This window comes from Macaca mulatta, chromosome 3, assembly GCF_049350105.2.
Source record: "Macaca mulatta isolate MMU2019108-1 chromosome 3, T2T-MMU8v2.0, whole genome shotgun sequence".
Taxonomy (NCBI): domain Eukaryota; kingdom Metazoa; phylum Chordata; class Mammalia; order Primates; family Cercopithecidae; genus Macaca; species Macaca mulatta.
Genome location: NC_133408.1, coordinates 77,828,969 through 77,848,765, shown reverse-complemented (window position 1 = coordinate 77,848,765; position 19,797 = coordinate 77,828,969). Strand labels below are relative to the sequence as shown.

General features: G+C 45.7%; 1 protein-coding gene across 50 annotated transcripts in view; it reads right to left on the bottom strand.

The window, feature by feature from the left end:
* Positions 1–19,797, bottom strand: part of GRB10 (growth factor receptor bound protein 10) — a 203,807-nt gene that overhangs the window by 80,874 nt on the left and 103,136 nt on the right. For 49 of the 50 annotated variants that reach the window (XM_077994595.1, XM_077994613.1, XM_015133490.3 and 46 more), the window contains 1 exon segment: positions 2,319–2,538. In XM_077994595.1, the coding sequence (XP_077850721.1) occupies positions 2,319–2,538 (220 nt within the window). 50 annotated transcript variants of the gene reach the window in all.

Here is a 19,797-nt window from a genome sequence, read left to right as displayed (position 1 = left end):
CTTCTTGCCCTTTCCAAGCGTCTCCTCTGCCCATACCCTGCCTGCACCCCAGCTCCCTTTGGGTTGTATGGCAGCCCCCGGGAAGTTCCTCTGTAGCGTGCACCATGCTCTGTACTCCCCGGTACCCAGCAGCCTGCTCCATGGCCACTTCCCACCTGCTGCAGTGGGCCAAGTTACCGCCCCGCTGTGCCTCGGTTTCCTCACCTGGGAAGCGAGGGTAACCCACACCACCTCCCTCCGAGGACACTGATAACAAAGGAGGAGCTCATCAGCATCTGCACACAGTAAGCGCTCAGCGAATGGCCTCACTTCACAAAATAAATCTTTGGTGATTCTAGATTGATAACCACATTTTTTTTAATCCACCTGAAAGTGAGAAACAAAACTACTTATCTGAGAGGACACCAGTGAGAAGAGTCTGGGCCCAAGGAATAGTGCCTGTGACCCTGTAGGGAGAGGGCTCTGCTGTCCCACAGAGCAAGACTGCCCCTCCACCCCGGGGACTTAGCGCAGGCAGCCCTGGGGCACATATGGGCAAGTTCAGCCAGAACTCGAGGTTCAAGGGTCCTGGGCAACTACTCCAGCAGGAAGGCAGGCCTTCTGGCTTTCCAGCTCACCCTCGGGCACCTTCGCCATGCGACTGCAACTCTATATTCCCAGGCGCTCCCCAAGGCTACTGTGATGCTCCCAAGAGACACTCCCAAGAGAAAAACAGCTCTCCCACTAGACTTAACTAAGTACAGGAGCTAAGTACAAGGGGTCACGCTTCAAAGAACAAAGTCGAACAAACCCTGGGACAGGCATCATTCAGCATCAATGAATATGACAAAAAGTGAGAAGTCAGAGGGGAAGCTGGGGTGGGAAGCTGGCGAGGCAGCTGACCACAGGCGCCAGGGCCACTGCACCCTCTCCCCTCCGTAAGAAACAGCGGCCACCTGGAGCAAGGTGATTATCTGGGCTGCGGAAGACCGAAGATGTCAGACCACAAAGAAAACTCTCAGAAGTTTCTAGAAGCAAGGAAGATCCCAGGAAATGAACGGAGCTCCCTGGAAGATGGGGTGCTGAGACAGGAAGCACCGGAACCCCATCCTGACAGAGGCCAATGAGGGCAAGGGGCAGTACCAGCAGAGATGGCTGTACATCCTCCACGAAGGCCCAGAGAGGCAGGCAGGGTCCCACGGAGCCCCACGCCATCCCCGCCATGGACTGCAGCAGGGCAGACAGGCCGATCCTTGAGGGCTGCCGCTGGCTCTCAGCTTGACTCTATAAAGATCTTCATTCAGAATGTCTAAGGTGCTCTCAGCACCTTCTCCTTCAACACGACCGTTCTCTAGACACCCTCCTCCCAGGCACTCGAGACAAAATCCAAGTCACCCTCCACACACTCTCTGTCTCCTCACAGCCCTGGCAACATTCAAGTGCTGGCAAAACGCAGCTGCCCCTCCTCGGCAACGCGCTCAAATCCCCTCTTTCTTCATCCTCGGGCAGCGCACAATCATCTCCCATTCGGGGGCTCCTGAAACCGCTTCCAAACCGGCCATGCTGTGCCAACCCTGCTGCCCTCTACCACTGTCCCCATGACCCCTGGCAGCCAGAATGCTGGTGTCAAAACTCAAACCCAGCCCCTTCACGCACCTGTCCAGAACTCTTCCCCATGTGGCTCCTGAAAAGGGCACACCAAGTGTTTCAGCACTGGCCTCCATCTGCATCATCTCTTCTGCTTATAAAACCTCTGCCTCCATCTATCTGAGCTCCTACAACCCTTTGACATCTGTTCAGAGATCCCACCTCCCAGGAACCTCCTTCAACGTCCCCAGCACGTTCCTCCCTCCAGCCTCCCTGTTTCCACAGAGATGTGCCTACCCATGAATTAGCAGAGGAATGTGGCCAAATGCAACTCCGAGGGAGGTTTGGGGTTATACGACAAGCTCCGGGGGGTGCTGTAGCTGCTAGCCTCCCAACCCTACTCTGGGTAGTGAGGGCTTGGGGCATGCCATCAGCTCTATGGCTGTTCTTTCAATCTTCCCAGAGATTTTTCCTCTGGTGGTTTTCCTGCATATCCCTCTATCTAGCACAGTGCCTTGCACATAGCAGGCACTCAATAAAAAGTACTGGAATTGAACCGGCTACAAAGTTCAACCCAAGCGCGGCACACCACACACACTCAGTGTATCCGTTATCCCATCAAAGGAATGTATGTGCCTCTTGGTTTTGCAAGGCCAACACTGTTCCCCCCAAGACCATTTAACTCACAGAGAGAGATGTCGTCGACAGCTCTCACCCTTGGAGAAGGCTCTGCCCGTGAGGCCTGGACTTACCTGACAGCAAGGATGTGCACAGGCTGGGAGCGCTGCACCCTCTGCCTCGGGGACACCTGTGGCTGGACGGACCGAGGGCCTGAAGCCCGAGGTTGGCTGCGGTCATGCTGGCCATTCTGCAGGAGGGGCACTGTGTCTGACTGCATGCTGCAGGCTGAGTACAGGCTATCCAGGGATGCGTTCATATCGTTCACCAGGGCTTCCAGGTCCACATCATCCTCTGCACAGAAAAAGGCAAGAGCAAAAAAGAAACTTTAGCAGTGGAGAGCAATCAAACCCAAATGTACATCTTGGTAATCAGGTTCCAAACCTCAATCCTATTTTTCAAATGCTATGTAAGCGGTAGTGGGGCAACACTGAGAGAAGTATGACTGTATGGAAGCATGCATATTACATGTATTCATCATGATTGACATTCCGAGGCAATTCAATCATTAGAGCTGGGCTGCATTTCTACCTGTCTCCAGGGAGAAGCCATTTGGAGCATCTGCTCAGTTCCCTTCAGCACCCTGTTCTCTCCTCCCCACCCACTCCGGTAGGCCACACACAGCCATAGCTGCATAGCACAACCCCACTGGCCTGGACTCAGCTGACTGAATCACAGGTGGTCTCCCAAGATCAGGACTCTCTCCTCCCTGGGATTCCAGAAGTGAAACAAGAGACAGAAACAGAGCAGCACCCAACACTGTGACACTGGTTCCAGCCCAGAAAGGTTAAGTAGGAGCTGAAACTGTGACAGAGGTTTATGTGTGGCTGCTACTACAACACACGCCTGTGGGCTTCGGGTGCCCACCCATCCTCTTGATTGGCCAGAGTGCAGAAGGAAGCCCATCTTCACATCTTCTCTCTCTGCATGGGGCAGTGCAGAGAGAGAAGCCACAATGGCACAGAGAGTAAGCCGAGAGAGAGAGAGCGGAAAATGCCCTTTAGTAAGGGAGGAATGAGCACACAGAGGCTGTGATGGTTGGTTTTATGTGTCAACTTGGCTGGGCCATGGTGCCGGGTTTTAGCTAAACACTAGACTAGACTAGATGCTGTGAAGGTATTTTTTAGATGCAATTAACATTTAAACCACAGACTTTGAGTAAAGCAGATTGTTCTTCCTCATGTGAGAGGGCCTCAGCCCATCACCTGAAGACCTGAATAGAAGAAAAAGCCCGGCCTCCAAGGGGAAAGATGGAATTTTGCCTCCAGACCTGAACTGCAACCCTTCCCTGGACGTCCAGCCTGCCAACCTGCCCTGCAGATTTTGGACTTGCTAGCCTCCAGTGTCATAAGCCAATTCCTAAAATACATATGTCTCTCTCTGTATATAGCCTATTTAATGGGTTGCAGCCCTATCTCTGTTTCTCTGGAGAAGCAGACTTAACACACATGGGCTCAGGATCACAGACAGCAAGACGCTCTTCCTAACAAAGGCTACAGCGTTTGGTCGGTAGGAAGGAAAGCAGAGACTGGCACTTGCAAACTTGCTCACCCTGGCCTGCTCCTACTGGCTCTGGGCACAGGGCCTGGGACATGGGCTTCCTATTTCTTAAGAGTCCTCAACTCTAATAAGAGCTTAGCAACAGTGTCCACCCCACACGGGGGTTGTAAGGACTAAGTTAGTTATTATCTGCTTTATAACAGAGCTTGGCACACAGTAAACAGGAAGATGTTATTTATTAGCCCTATTTCATCTATTTCTTACAGAATAACAAAAAGTGGTCATTATTAACCTGGCTTAACAGCTGAGGAAACAGGCCTGGAAGAATTAAATCACCTGCCCAAGGTCACATAAGCAGTATTGAAAACAAGCTTTGCAGCCCTCATTCTCCCCTACCAGGTGTGTGCTCCTCACAGAAGCTCCAGAGGGGCACTCTGCCCTCTGGGTTGGAAGGCTTTTGTTTTAAAGGGCTCCCCTCATCTCCCAAGGTTAAAGGGCATAACAAGACAAGACATAAGGAAACCAAATGACAACAAGGAGGGAGGGAGGTCCTGGGCAGCCACAGTAGTGCAGAGGGTGCGGAGGGGGGCAGGGTCACCCCGGGGGTAGTGCTTCGGCTTCTGGGGTGAGTGGGACAGTAGGATCAGGGTTTAGCCAGATCACGCTCAAGATCCTGGTGAAGACAGACAGACAGAAGGGAGGGGTGAGGACAGAAGGGAGGCTGCTGAAATGGCAGCGATGAGACCACTGAGGCCTGGCCAGCATAGCCCCTGCTGGAAGAACAGAAGCCACATTCAACCCAGGCCCAGGGGAGAGGGCAGGGGCTGGGGACCAGCACGCTGGAAGAGGAAGGGTGCCTTAGAAAGATGGGTTAGATGGATCCGAAGATGCGGACTGGGTGAAATCAGCAGCTGAGACTCAGCAAGCAGGGCCCTGTGTGCCCAGGATCTGTGTGGAAGGAGGGAAGAAGAGAGATGTTGCCATAGTTCGGGTTGTGAATGGTCAAATATTAATCCTGGCCAGATATTAAAAGGACAAAGTGCTGAATCAATAATTAATAATTACTGCATAATCAATAATTAATGACCAGGGAGAACACTCAGAGTCAGCAGGCGAACTCTTGCTCATAGTTCCGGGGAGGTGGTGGGGAGGGAAGAGTTGGTTGGCAAAAAATCAGGACCCCTGGAGGGGCAGGCATGTACCTGCCTGAGCTCCCCGAGGTCCCGAAGGCTGTGGCCTTAGGGAGAGGAGAGTCTCTCTGTCAACTGCTGGAGCGAAAACTACTGTCCAGAGTACTCTGCCTGCCAAAGACGAGACCTCAGTTCTGTATTTATTGAGACTGCTGCATTCATTTTGAGGAAAAGTTCTAGTAGACACCATGGATCTGGGGCTTTAGGAAAGTTCTAGAACGTATGCATCATGCACCCACTCATCTCCTACACTCCTATTTAGCTGACAGGGAATAGTTGCTTAATTGAAGCTCTGCAAAACAATTAGCACGAGTGCCACTCTTAACTTACCATATTAACAGCTCAATATTTCTATCTCAATGGGCCATCTAAAAGTCAATACTGGCTAAAACACAAAGTTCACTGTAAGTATAGTCGGTCTTGGGTGATGCAGGAGGTTGGTCTCAATGCCGCACACACGCACACATGCAAACATGTCCACACACGTGCACACACATGCATGTGTGCTGTGGGGCCACGCTGCCAATTCAATGCCAGGCTTTTATCCTGCTTTGGACATAAAACAGTGGTACAGTTCTCACTCTGGGACTGCTCTCTTCTAGGAAAACGACATGTTTTCATTCCCTCTGGGGAATTTTCATGTGCAGTTATTTCTCTCTATGCATTCCCAACAGCCCCTGGCTGTGCTCCCCAGGCAGGCAGCCCCCAGCGGTCTCCCATCCTTTTCCTGCTAAGCCTTCTCTCAGTCAACCAGATCATTCCTGGGTCACATCTCTGCAATTAGGTCAAATGCAAAGTACTTCTGTCATTATTCAAAGTAAATACAAGGTAATAGATGCCAAAATATAAATGCAACACATGTCCTCAAAATGCTTTTACTCTCCTCTGAGGTGGATTATTTGTACAACTCTTTTCTACTTCAATACATTCAATCCTGAATCTTTTCAACAAAGCCAGGTCAATCTGATAACTCAATAGGTTATAATCTTCATAAACTGAATCCAACCACTCTATCTGGATGTTTCAAACCTTCATACTTTCCGGAGCCATTAGAGCAAAAATAAAACTTTTTAGAAAATTTAAAATGCCCTACTTTAGAAACAACCGTAAAACGTCCTGTGGGGTTCATTAGCATTTTATCTGTTTAGATAATAAAATCACTTATGGTTCTCAGACTTACAAGCTTCACTAAATTCTAATGAAGAGCGACAGTTAAATCTTCCAAACAGGGGTTTTAAAGGTCTGATTCAAAAAAAGACACTTTTTCATATTCTACACCAATTTTTTTTTTAATTACTACATTAAGATACGACTGAAATCACACTGAGTTCTTATAAGTATCCCTATGGCGTCTATTCTGTCAGCTGGTCCACCTCAGTAAGGACTCTGTGTGCCACCTCTGTGCATGTGGCCAACTGCAAAATTCTTGTCCAGTCCCATGAATCGAAGTGGATCAATAATCACCCATTTGTGAAAGGCCTTCTGCCATGTAACAGAAGTGGGAGAATCAAGTAAACAAATGCTTCTCACAGTGAATATTCACATTGTCTCTTTAATGTTAACCTGATGCCAAAATATTCTCCATGAGGCTGCCCCACTTGGAGGAATACTGAAAAGGGCAGGAAAAAAATAATTTTATATATAAAATTTCACTTCACACAGATTTATACGAATGTATTTTCTGCACAAATATAGTCAAACAACATGGCTGCCAATCAAGTTGTTAATAGTTATTTTCCTTCTTTAAATAACCCAATCGAAAACTGGGTATCAACTTTGCCCCAAATATCTGAGTAACTTGTCTGATCTCAAATTCACATCTCATCTAGTTTCACGGTCATTCGCAAACTGAGGTTGGTTTAGTTTTAAGATAGATATAAACTCAGGGAAACACATGTGCCTTGGGCTTATCAATCATCACAAGTAAATGTCTTCCAAACAGCAGGCTAGGTGTGCTGACCAGGAAAAGGCAAGGAGGACAGAGAAACTCCTGGGGCAGAGGATTTAACTTCTAGCACCACCTTACCGCCTTCACCAACACATTTCTTAGTTTACAGCACCATCTAGTGTCTTCTTTACATTGTTTACGAATTAAAGATGCCACTGGATTCAACTTACTAAATGATTTGGCACCATAAGGACATGCTATTTGCACCATGTATTTAGGACGTGTCCATTACGGTCCCTTCTTCACAGACCTACACAAGCATCCATCAGTGTGCAATGCCTTCAGAGCTTTCTTCTCTACCCCCTTCCCCTATTTTCATATGGAAGATATACCCTGTTAAGTCATAAACAGCTGGGGTGGGCGTATACCATTAAGTCAAAGCAGATTCAGTCCCTAAGTAAAAAATAGATGGTACTTCATGTGAAAAGTCTCTAACACATGTGCAAAAGCCAAAGTCCTTACACATTTCTATCTAGAAAAGAAGTGAAGGTCAGGCTGCAAAAGTGTTTTCCACTAGACCATGTTCACTTGGCAAGCAATTTCTGTTAACTTCTAACCAATTAAAACTTTGTGCAAATATAACTTAACCTTCTACTGAAACATCTTTTTGCGCAACAATTCATCTTCTATTCTCATGTATTCTAGTCACATGCACTTAATTTTCCATATATAGAGTTTGGACATAAGTAAGTAGAATAAGGAAGTCGGGTATTATATGGTTAGAGTATTATTCTCTATCATATTTATGATATTTAAAGATATTCAGCAAACACAAAAGCAAACCACCTAACCACAACTCCAAATAAAAATACAAATGGAATCAATGCTTTATTTTACAGGTGCCTACACACAGGCAGGATTTGAGGCAGAAAATAAAATCCCTAGAATTAGTCTGTCCAGCAAATGCATATAAATACCCTTGTACCTAGAAAGAGCTACACGGTCATAACTCTTGTCTTTCAGTGTTTACAAGAGAAACTGTCTTCTCCCAACCTTTGTCAAAAGTGCATCCTCTCCTCTCTAGCTAGCTCACAAAAGACAAAGGTAACCACCATTTTCAGTCTCTAGTAACTGAGAAAATGTATGTCAACAAACTGATGAATTTAACAATTTGTAAGAATATATGGTTTTTGGTTTTTCATTATGAACAGACACATCTGCAAAAGAGTCGTGGCCTATGCTAATGGGCAGTGGCTGGGCTCCAATCAGTGCTTTTGCCTATGGGGACTCAGCAGCCTCCACTCCGACTCCCTGGACCCACAGGCCACATGGGCAGAATCGCCATCCAAAGCACATTCAAAGTTCGTGATGACATAAAACGGGACAAAAATAAACATATATCCTGGGCATAACATAGTTAGACAAAGCTAAAATCACAAGGATCCTCTCAGTTTGCTGAGGCTATACTCACTTGTTCCTTGATTACTATTTACAGGTAGTTTCTTAATGATTTTTCTTAGAATGTTTTTTCTTCTCCTAAGACAAATGCAGGCTAATGTATCCAGGAAGGCTGCATACATATGTAATCCTATATTCAATTCCTTGAGGGCGGGTGCATTTTTTTCTGCTACCTTGAAACTCCAACCAGACCCTCCTCCAAGAAGATCCCAACATGACTTACAGATCCAGGGCCCTACTCAACAATTCTACAGGTAACACAAAATACGGAGACTATTGATTCTCTGCTTTCATAAAATCTGTCCTCTGCTCTCCTTAAAGCTACATTTAAATATACACATTCTTTCTAAATAAAGCACTATCCCGCCTTTTGAGTGTTTAAGTATCTATGGCTGCTATGCTATTTAGATTCAGAGCAATCAAGAAGCGACTTGAGAGCCAAATCCTAGAGTCTACAATCAAGAAGATGAGGCACAGCAAGCACAGCTCATGAACTGCCCGGCAGGGTGCAGAAGGCTGGGAGACAAGAAAGGAGCCCCTCCACGGAGAAGCCACCGGCTCTACCCCAAAGACAACCATTGGATATGCAGAGAGCCCTGAGCTGCATCCCTGGCCCTTTCGGACTTCAGGCAAGCTGCTCCAGTCTTCCGGCCTCCTCTTAGTTCCAACTCGAGGAGCGATGGTGTTTATGGCTCCCAGGATGCGGCCTGACCTGAGGCTCTCCAGACCCTTTCTTCTTTGTTTCCTTGAAAATGTGACTGTTAACGGTAGATAGAGAAAAATCTGTATTTTACAAATGAGCTGCTAAAATCCTATCTCCCTTGTGGAAGGAGAGAGGATTCTTACAACGCAACAACCAGGAAATGATTCTGTTGCCAAAATAATCTGGTTTATGAGCCTCTTTCCTCTGTGTGCACACGGAGCCTGCCATGAAGCACTGAAAAGACTGCCTGGGCATCTGAGTGTATTTGAGTTTACGGGGCTCCTTCAAAATGCGAAAGTAAACATTTGACATGCTTTCTGCAAGTTTCCATTTACATTTTTCATGTTTCACAGGGGCTGCACCCTTGCCTTCCATGTGAGGTGTAATTAAGTCATTTTGCCCTAGCCTTCCTGCTTCTGCGCCTGGTAGAGTTTAATTTCACCAGCCAGGGGTGCCAAGCTAATAGAATTTCTGACTCTGGGTGTGTCAGTGCTGGGCGGAGGAGTCTCTGAGCCCCTGGCTGATGAATCCTGAGTATGTCACATGATCCTTAAAAGAGACAGAGCAGGGGACGGTGGGGGGCTTTGCTTTTCTTGACTGGAGGCAGCCCTGCCACCCACTCAAGCCAATGTTTCTGTTGCCCCCCAGCACTGGCCACCTTGGGAACCAAGATATTGGGAAGGGACCTGAAGGGCATAAGGGAATATCCACCGACTCTTGAGAAGGGATTTTAGCTCGCCCCAGAATGCCTGGAGCAGTTGGCTAAACAGAGCAATTTCAGGAGCCCCTAACCTCTTTGTCCAGGGTGTGGCGAGTCACTCCAGTGAGGAAGAGAGTTTGGTAGGTGGCAGCCTTTGCCTTTGCATCTCTTTGGGTAGATTGCTAGGCTTCCCTCATTTTGGCCTATACCTCTGCTGACGTTTTCCCCAGGCTCTGGGATTTAGGTGGGAAAAGTCATTAATGTGCCCTCAGGCAGGGTCAGAGCCATGATACCTGCTATTTGGCGTTTTTGGTTAAGTGTGTGAAAAGGCTTGGTAACAGTATTTGAAAATCAATGATCATGTCAGCTCAACATCACCCGAACAAAGGGATGACCCCCATTTTTGCTTTTTATCTTTCAGGCCTTTACTATTTCCAGTTAAGCATTTGACAAGTTACAAACCAATATATATACTACTTTCTTTCTGTACTTTTTCACTTGTCATTTTACAGCAGTGGTTTGAAAAGTTTTAAATCAGAAATGAGTATTTACACTTTGGAAAATATATTTGAATCTGAGAGGAAACGTGGCCTAAGGAATGAGATTTCATGACAGAAAGCGGTTTTTATTAATTAGTAACTGTCAGCATATAGTTTCTGGTCCAATTCAAAGGGGAGGGAAACATAAATCTGTTAAATCTCAATGCTCACACTGAAATGTTGCAATGGGGAAATTTGGGCTTATTCATATTCAATAATTAAATATCTTCAAAGCTTAGAAGAAAGAAATACAAATCTGTTTTTCTTTGTTCTATTTTTAAAAAGTAAAAGCAGATGTATGCCCCCCAAAATTGAAAGTAGGGACTTGAAGTGGCAATCGTACACCCATGTTCACAACAGCACTATTCATAGTAACCAAAAGGCGGAAACAGCACAAGTGGCCCTCAACAGATGAACAGATAAAGAAAATGTGGCACATCTACATACAATGGACTATCATTCCGCCACAAAAAAGGAAAGTGCCTCTGAAATGCACTAGAACTCAGAAGAGAACCTTAAGGACATAATAAGCCAGTCACAAAAGGATAAACACTGTCTGATTCCGCTTATGACGTCCCTAGAGTAGTCAAATTCCTATAGATAGTGGAATAGTGGTGGCCAGGGGCTGAGGAAGGAAATTTATTTGACAGGTATGGAGTTTCATTTCTGCAAGATGAATAGAATTCTATGGATAGATAGATGGTGGTGATGGTTGTGCAACAATGTGAATGTTCTTAATGCCACTGAAGTGTGCATTTAAAAATGGTAAGGATGGGCTGGGAGTGGTGGTTCATACCCGTAATCACAGCACTTTGGGAGGCCGAGGCGGGTGGATCACCTGAGGTCATCAGGAGTTCGACACCAGCCTGACCAACATGGTGAAACCCTGTCTCTACTAAAAATACAAGTATTAGCCGGGTGTGGTGGTGTGCACCTGTAGATCCCAGTTACTCAGGAGGCTGAGGCAGGAGGATCACTTGAATCCGGGAGGCGGACACTGCAGTGAGCTGAGATCGCGCCCCTACATTCTAGCCTGGGTGCCAGAGTGAGACTCCGTCTCAAAAAAATAAATAAAAAACAAAAAATAAAACACAATGGTAAGGATGGTAAATTGTGTTAGGTGTATTTTACCACAATTCAAAATAATAATTAAAAAACAAAAGCAGTTTTTAAATTGAATTGTTCCCAGGTTACCCTCCAGGTGATGCCAAGCAGACTGGCTTGCTAAAGGACCAGGACAAGGCTGGTCATTTCCTAAGTTACACTAAACACAGATTCCTCTTCCTAGAAAAATAAGAATTTTCAGTATAAATGTGTTTGCTTCCCCACTAATCCTGCAGACCACGGCAGGTGGGATTTTAAAAAACTGTTTATCTTTAATGACACATGCAAAGTGCCACTGCCAGTGGAGGCTCATTAAATTAAACTTATAAAAATGTAGACAGTCTATCTCCTTTTACAGACAGCCGGGCCAACAGCCCCTCACCCATTTCCCCAGGACAACTGGTGGCAAAGGCTAAAGTCTAGGGCAAACTTCAGAATCAAATGCAGATAGCCTGGCGGCCAGACAACTGCAACTCTATCATCACCAAAAAAAAAAAAAAGTAAGATAATAATTAATCACTCTGTACTTTGAGTCCAGTGAGTTTTTTTTTTTTTTAATTGTGGTTTAGGGAGTTGTACAGTAATTCTATTTAAAAAAAAAATAAGGAAAGCAATTCATCTTAGTGATTTCATCAAAGACCTGGCATCCAATGTTCAGTGAGCATCCCCTAGAAAAGCATGTAAAGTTTCCTCTTTCCTGGGTTTCATCCTGACACACTGTTGCAAGGAAGCACCTGGGCATTACTAAGATCACTGACGGGTCAGGCCCTTTATGACTGCCTGGACTCTGCACCATAGAGCCTATACAACACAGGAAACAAATTTTCCACTACCAAAACATTACAGCCTGCCCGGCAAGAACCAAAAACCTCAGCTAAAACTGCATTTCATATGCACAGATTCAGCTAAGCAATTCTATCTGTACTACTCAAAAGACACTTCGGGAGTGACAGAGAAACATACCCACAAAATGTCCCTCAAAAAGAGCAAAGGATTAACTGCATCTTTCCCAAGTCTTCCTCAGCCATTTGATCTGTTTCCTCTCAGGCTTTTGATTTTAATTCCTAATTCTTCTATTACATCGCAAGTCACGGAGAAGCAGAAGTACACAAAACTATATAAATAACTTGTCATTCTGGAAGGTTCTCATTTTCCATGAACCCTAAAAATATTAGCCTGAGAACACTGGAATTGAAGAGGGAAAATTCACGTTATGGTTCAAATTTCTGTCACTCACTAGCACTGTGCTCTCAGAAAGTCCATTTTTTAAAGGTAAATTAGACACTGGGGAATCTTTACCATCACATCCAATGTTAACACTCTATGATTCTGTGGATTTAACTCCATAAATTTAAAATCCATTCATTTACCCGATATTTTTCTTCATTCAACAAATATTTGCTGAGCACTAACTACATCACTTCAGGTATTGGAAATACAGATGTTAACAAAACAGACATAAATCCCTGCCACCTTGATGCAGTGACGTCTTAAGCAACGACCTTTGGAAAAGGATTTGCAAGGCTAAATATAACATAGCAAGGAAGGACAGGAAACTGTTTTTACTACTTCTGGAAAAATAATTCCCTCCACAAAGAAGCTAAAACCTGCTTCAGTTAAGCAGCAACTAAACGAGAGACAAGGAGGTGGAAATATCCCGTAGGAAAGAAAAAGTGGGCACCCAACAGCAAGGGGCACTAGAGCCCAAAGGAGGGATCCCAAGCCCCAGGGTTCTGCAAGAGAGGTGGGAAGTCAAGGGAAGCGCAGAGTCGAATACAGTGTGCGTCCTCAGACGAAGAGTTTCTTGGCAGAGTTCATGACGCTCCCAGTTTATAAAAGTATCCCAGAGGCCAGAAATTCTCCTAGGATGGTTATGCACACTGCTTGGCAGAGAGAAGACTTTTAAAATGAGATCTCTGTTTACAGGCAAGACAGTCAAGCAGAGGGCATTCAGCTCTAAAAAGAGCCTGAATTCTAAGTCATCAGGACGAGAAAAGTCATTCTAGGAGAACAGTACCAGGCAATTCCAAGAAATGGCAGTTCTCCAAAAACTGAAATGCCCAGGAGAGAGGAGCCGGTTTTCCAGAATGTGGATGGAAATGCAGCTTAACCAGAAAAACAGGACACTCCAGATGGGCCTGAAGGGGCAGATGATCTAGAGCTGTAACCCTCAAACCGCCAGATGCGTGGGGCCACCTAGGAACTTCTGGGGTGGGAAAACCGGTTCCTGGGATGCACCTGGCATTCTGATTCCCAGTCTCTGGGGGTGGGTTCAGAAAATGAACAGAGTTCCTGCTAGGGTCTGAATAGCTGTGTTCTCCCAAAATTCATGTATTGAAATCCTAACCTCTACAGTGAAGGTATTAGGAGGTGGGGCCTTTGGGAGGTGATTGGGTCATGGCGGTAGAGCCCAAATGATGGAATTCGTGCCCTGATAAAGCCCTGGAGAGACCCTTCCCCATTCCACCATGTGAGGACACGGCAAGAAGACGCCATCTGTAATGCAGAGGGTGAGTCGTCACCAGCTGCCAGATCTGGGAGCACCTTGATCTTGGACTCCCCAGCCTCCAGAGCTGGGAGAAATAAATTTCTGTTGTTTGTAAGCCATCCAGTTGATGGCATTTTCTTACAGCAACTCAAACAGACTAAGAGTTCCAAAATGAATGCTTATTATTTTTAAGATAATTATTTTTGAGGTGCCTTTTGAATAGCACCCCAGGGAGAGGGGATGCTCCAGGTTTTGATGAACAAAGTGTGGAACAAGTACAGGGAGAGCGATTTCACAGTGGGGAGTCCTAAGAGAGGAAGAGACTTGTGTTACGATTTTTATTGCTTCTCTCTATAGAACATTACATTATTAATGAGCATGACAAACAAAAGCCACCATTTTGTGAGCACCTGCAAGGTACCAGATCCTATGCCAGGCAATTCTCACAGTTCAAGCTGTCCCCAATCTTCCTACCAAACCAGTCAAGCAGGCATGTTTACATATTTCAGGGAAAGAAACTGAGGCACCCAATAACTCAGCTACCAAGACACAGACTGGAGAGTCTGCCTAACTCCAAAGTTGCACATACTGCCTCCTTACATTTTAATAATTGTCTTTAGTTTTTTCCTCACTAAATGTAAGTTTTATTTTAATTTTTTATTTAGATACCTCCCTTTGTCAGTGAACTTGAGTTTCTAGAAGACTAGAGCTGCCCTTGCCTCATGACCTTACCCTGAGTCTGGCACACACCAGGTACTCAGTACATGTTAGTTGAGTAGTTGGGAAATAGACTCATCAGTTTCCATCAATCAAGCAGTAGAATTTTCCCGAAAGCCAGACAGCCAGGCAGAGTTCCCAAACTCTCTGGAGGCTGCTGTATCTCCAATCTTTTAGTTTCCTGGAAAAAGGCCCAGAGGGTAACCCACCAGGTATAGAAATGCCAGATTGTCTTATTCCAAAAATGGATGGCACGCGTCCAAAGAAGATTTGTTCCAGGCCTAGGAATCTATTGATAGGACACATTCCCCAGCAGTCAGGCCTTACCAAGTCTTACCGGACCATGCCAGGCCTCCCTGCTCCTCCGTAGACTGCAGGAGTGACACTCAACAAGCCCTCCGTTATGGCGAGCCTTCACAACTCTGCCTTGAATCCTGCCTTGCCCATCCCAGTAGTGTTTCTGTCCAGGAAATGCAGCAAATGCAACGCCTACCCTGGGCTTCTCTGCTCTGGGAAACCCCGGCTGCCTCTTGCACGCATGCTTCCCACACAAGCCCAAGCCTTTCATGTCTCCACTCAACCCTGGATGCAGCTCCATGCATCTGCGGATCCTGCCGGAGGGAAGACATCATTTGGCATGTCACTACCTTCTTCTCTGCTTCTGCATGGTGTCTACAAAACAATAAATCTGCTGTCCTTCAAAGAACAGCAGCTGCCCATGATATAAGGTCAGTCTCCCCCTCGGTACCTTGTCCTGCCAGCAGAGACCACAATGGAATATGAGAAGTTGGCGCTTGGTGGGATGCTGGGCGCTGCCCTGGGGAGACTTCTATTTCCAAATGGAAGGTGAAAACAAGATGTGTCTGACACATCATGTCCTTACTGCTCACATCTCCAAGGAGCACAGACACTTAGCACTCAACAAAGCCAAATTCAGTATTGTATTTCTCAAGTATTCCTCATCTGTTCTGCTCAGTGCAGCGTATGCTGGTGAAAAAGAGTGGTTCAGATTGAGAAACCGTGGAGGGGAGGGGGGAACAGTACAAGAATCTAGCACTATGCCAAATGTTCACATATGGCATCTACGTAGCCTTATGCCAAACCATGAGCTAAATGCTATCAGCCGCATTTCACAAATGAGAAAACCAAGGTCAGCAAGGCTAAAACACACACTCAGCGTCACACAGCCATGAGTAAAACCTGATTCCTCCTCTGGTTTAACTACAAATCCAACATCTTTCAGTTTTCCCAAAGATTTAAAAAACAAAAAACAACATGATCCCTGGGCTTAAGGAACACAAACTGCAAAGACAGACATATATTTGATAATTTAATAAAGCGAAGTATGACAGGTCTGGGGGAGAAGTAAAACGCCACAGAGGATACCAAAGAGGAAGCAGCTGCTTTTAATGGGCAGAGGGAGAAAGGGAAGCATCCAGGGAGAAGGCACTGTCATCTCTGTCAGAACCAAAGAATGAGAGAAACTTAAACACACAAAAGAGGTTAAATCATTCCCGGCTAGGGGCTGCCCACAAAGGCAGGGGAGGGCAAAAATAAACTGCGGTTCCAGAAAAGCAAGCTGTCTATGCAGCTGGCCCAGGTGATGTGTGTATAGGAAGGACGTGAGAAGACGCCAAAGGGTAGAGTGAGGACTCGCTCCTGGGCCACTGAATCCTACTCTTAGAGAAGACAATGGTGTTCCCAGACTGTTTAAAAAAAAAAAAAAAATCTGACAACCACACAATGGTCAGAAGGTACAGAAGCAGGCAGTGAGTGACAAGGGTAGGGGTCGGGGGTGCGGGGAGTGCGGCAGGGGGCACAGGTGGAGCAGATGTTGAGTGAGACCTGTGAGAAACTGAACTGTCGGCAAGCACGTGAACAGGGTAAGATGGATTCCAGGTTACTGCAGAGTGTACCAGAAGCAGGGGTGGAGGTTATCAGGGGCTTCTGGGAGTCTGTGACAGGAAGTACTCCCAACCAAGGAGAGCTGGCCATGCACAGAGTCTGCTCCTGCTGAAGGGCGGAGGCCAGGAAGAGTCCAACCAGACAACTTGCCTTCATCTCTCTCCGAAACCACTCCCTGCTTCAAATACCCACAGTGGACTAGCCTCTGTAATGACAAGAGTCTAGAATCACTGGGAATGCCCCGTCTGCTCCAAGGTGGGGAAACCATTTTGCCATGATGCAGAAATCTAGCTGATCTCCCTTTCAGTAGCTGGGGTGCTGCAGGGAGTCCCCATTCAGGATGCTGAGTCCCCAAGAGGAAGCACTAGTTAAGCAAAGGTACTCTCAGCCATTTGGCACACAAGCAGATTAGAAGCCTGCGCAATTATTTTTCAGTGCGTTTAAAAATATATCCACAAAGATGGGGGGGTTAATGGCTGGGCACTAACTTCCTCTTGTCATTGCCCCCCGCCTCACCCTTTGAACAACTCAGGACTATCGTGAAAGACTTTCCTGATCAGGCTGAATCCAAAGTTGAAGGGGTTTAGGGGCCAGTCCATGCAGGTTGTAAGGGACAAAGGTGGGGGTGGGGAGACCACAAGGCAGGCTCCTGGCTCCAATACTTGCTGAGTCTCCGGGCGCCCCTGAACACCGAATGTTAAACAACACAGAAATGTCTGCTCCTCAGAGGGTCACTGTAAGGATTGACTACAAACGTGCATACAGTGTCTACCCATGGGTAAGAAACTAACATTTTTGAGGACCTCCTTAGAGATGCGATTAATTCATAGTGGGGAATATAATATTAGCCATGTTAACAAAAGTGATATTGGAAACCTTGCTAAATTGCTTCTGAAGGCAATACTAGTACATTCTGTAGCAAATGACAGAAGGTTTTTTTTGTTTTTTTTTTCCTTTTAACCTAACTGAAATTCTCTAGTTTGATACCTTCCTTTGGGGATAGAGTTTAAAATTGTATAAGAAAGACAGCTCATGCCAAAATAAGGAAGCATTCTATTTATCTGGAATGGCTAGAGGCTGGCTGATTAGTACCGGCTAATTGTGGTTAAAAAGAAAAAAAAGGCTGGGGGCGGCGGCTCACACCTGTAATCACAGCACTTTGGGAGGCCGAGAGGGGCGGATCACCTGAGGTCAGGAGTCCAAGACCAGCCTGACCAACATGGAGAAACCCCATCTCTACAAAAAGTACAAAATTAGCTGGGTGTGGTGGCGCATGCCTGTAGTCCAGCTGCTCAGGAGACTGAGGCAGGAGAATCGCTTGAACCCGGGAGGCGGAGGTTGCGGGGAGTCAAGATCGCGCCATTGCACTCCAGCCTGGGCAACAAGAGTCAGAAAAAAGAGAGAAAAAAAAAGGTTAATTTAGGCAAACTACAATATAGTGGGAAAATATAATACAGACATTGGATTTTAAGAGATAGAATATTCTCATTTCTACCTAGGGGAAATTTAAAGGTACTCTTTCATCACTGATCTTAATGAAATGAAAGAATTCCTTCTTCCTAAGTTGTACTCTGCTACTTCTAAAAAGGATTTGCGCTTCCTTGGATGGAAACGGTCCATATGCTGTGGATCATTAAATTAGAAATGACTCACTGCTCACCACTGCGTCCCCTGGGCCTGGGCCCCAGGCCTCCTATCGCCTAGACAAGCAACAGATACTTGTTTCACAAATGAATGAACGAATGAACGAATGAATGAAAGACACAGGGAAACTGCGGAGCAAGGGAATGAAAAGCAAACACACCAGGGGAACAGAAAGAGTTGCTGGGATAAAGCCCTCTATTGAGCTGCGAGCATCCTGACAGCTAAAGGAAACATGAAACATTAATGGAGTCCAATTATCCGCCAAAGGGGACCAGACAAAAGAGTGGCGTGAACTGTCAGAGCATGGGGAAGGCGAAGGCCCAGAATAGCTGAGATTTGAAAAATTACAAAGGATGACAATGGCTTTTTCAGTTCTGCTCCAAATAAGGACCAGGAGGGAGAGGTCTGCTGCTTGCCTAACACTGGGGCAAGACAAAGAGAACGCAGGCTCCTCAATGCCTTTTTTGTTCCTATCTTCCTTATTAAGACAAATGATCTACAAAGTGAAAAGGAAGGAATAAGCACAATTAAAGGGAAACCACTGTCCCAGGCGGTGGGGGGGGCGGGGGGGGGGGGGGCGGGCAACTGTAGGGATTCGATGTACTGCTTTCAAGACCAAGGAAAACTCAATCCCTACAGCTGAAATCTCAGTTTGAGTCACTGAATGATCTGAGGAATCAAAAAGAAAGAAAATACCGGTGGACTTGGATAAGGAACAAGGGCTAATCTAGAAGCAGAATAGTAGAGGGATGAAATGCTCAGAGGCCAGAGCCCACCAGCCTGGGTTCAAATCCCAGCTCTGCCACTCTCAAGGGCTGTGATCTGGGCAACTCCCCTACTTCTGGCTTCAGTTTCCTCAGTTTCCCTATAAATATGGAGATAATAACAGTGCCTACCTCATATGACAGGTAGATTCAATGGGTTAAAATACGAAGCATAAGTTCTTAATAGGTTAGGAACCTACTATTATAGCTGGGGAAGTCACTTAAACATGTAAGAAACAGAGATGAAGGTAAGAAATCATGACATATCTAATAAACTGTACTATCATAATTTAACTGGAGGTTGTAGAAGAATCATTAATGAAATGCACAAATGCTATTATTTGGTGTGGCATGACTCCACTTCCATAAGGCAGAAACAAAATGTGGGCATTAGTTATTTTGTGGGAAAAGGATTATAGATGATTTTTCTCCTAGCTTTTCTGCATCTCAACCCGAATAGAAGGTATTTAGTGTCTGGGGTGGGGGCAGTCACAGAAATCACAATTATCACCAACTTGGGCATCAGTGTGCAACTGGAGACCAACATTCACTACTTTTCAAGACCATGCTGAGCGTATGAGAAAAAGAAAGTTACCACTGGAAACAGCACAGTTTCACCATGAGGAAATGATCTAATAAAAGTTACTTTTGTATAGATACAGTTAGCTCCCCATATCCACAGATTTAACCAATTGAAGATTGAAAATATTAAGAAAAACAGAGTATACTTGCACATGTACAGATTTTTCTCTTGTCATTATTCTCCAAAGGATGCAGTGTAACAACTATTTCCATAGCACTGACATTGTATTAGGTATTATAAGTAATCTAGAAATGATTTAAAGTATAGGGGAGAAAATGCGTGGGTTATACACAAATACTATGCCATTTTATATCAGGGACTTTGAGCATCCTTGGATTTTGGCATTCACAGGAGGTTCCTGCAGATATCA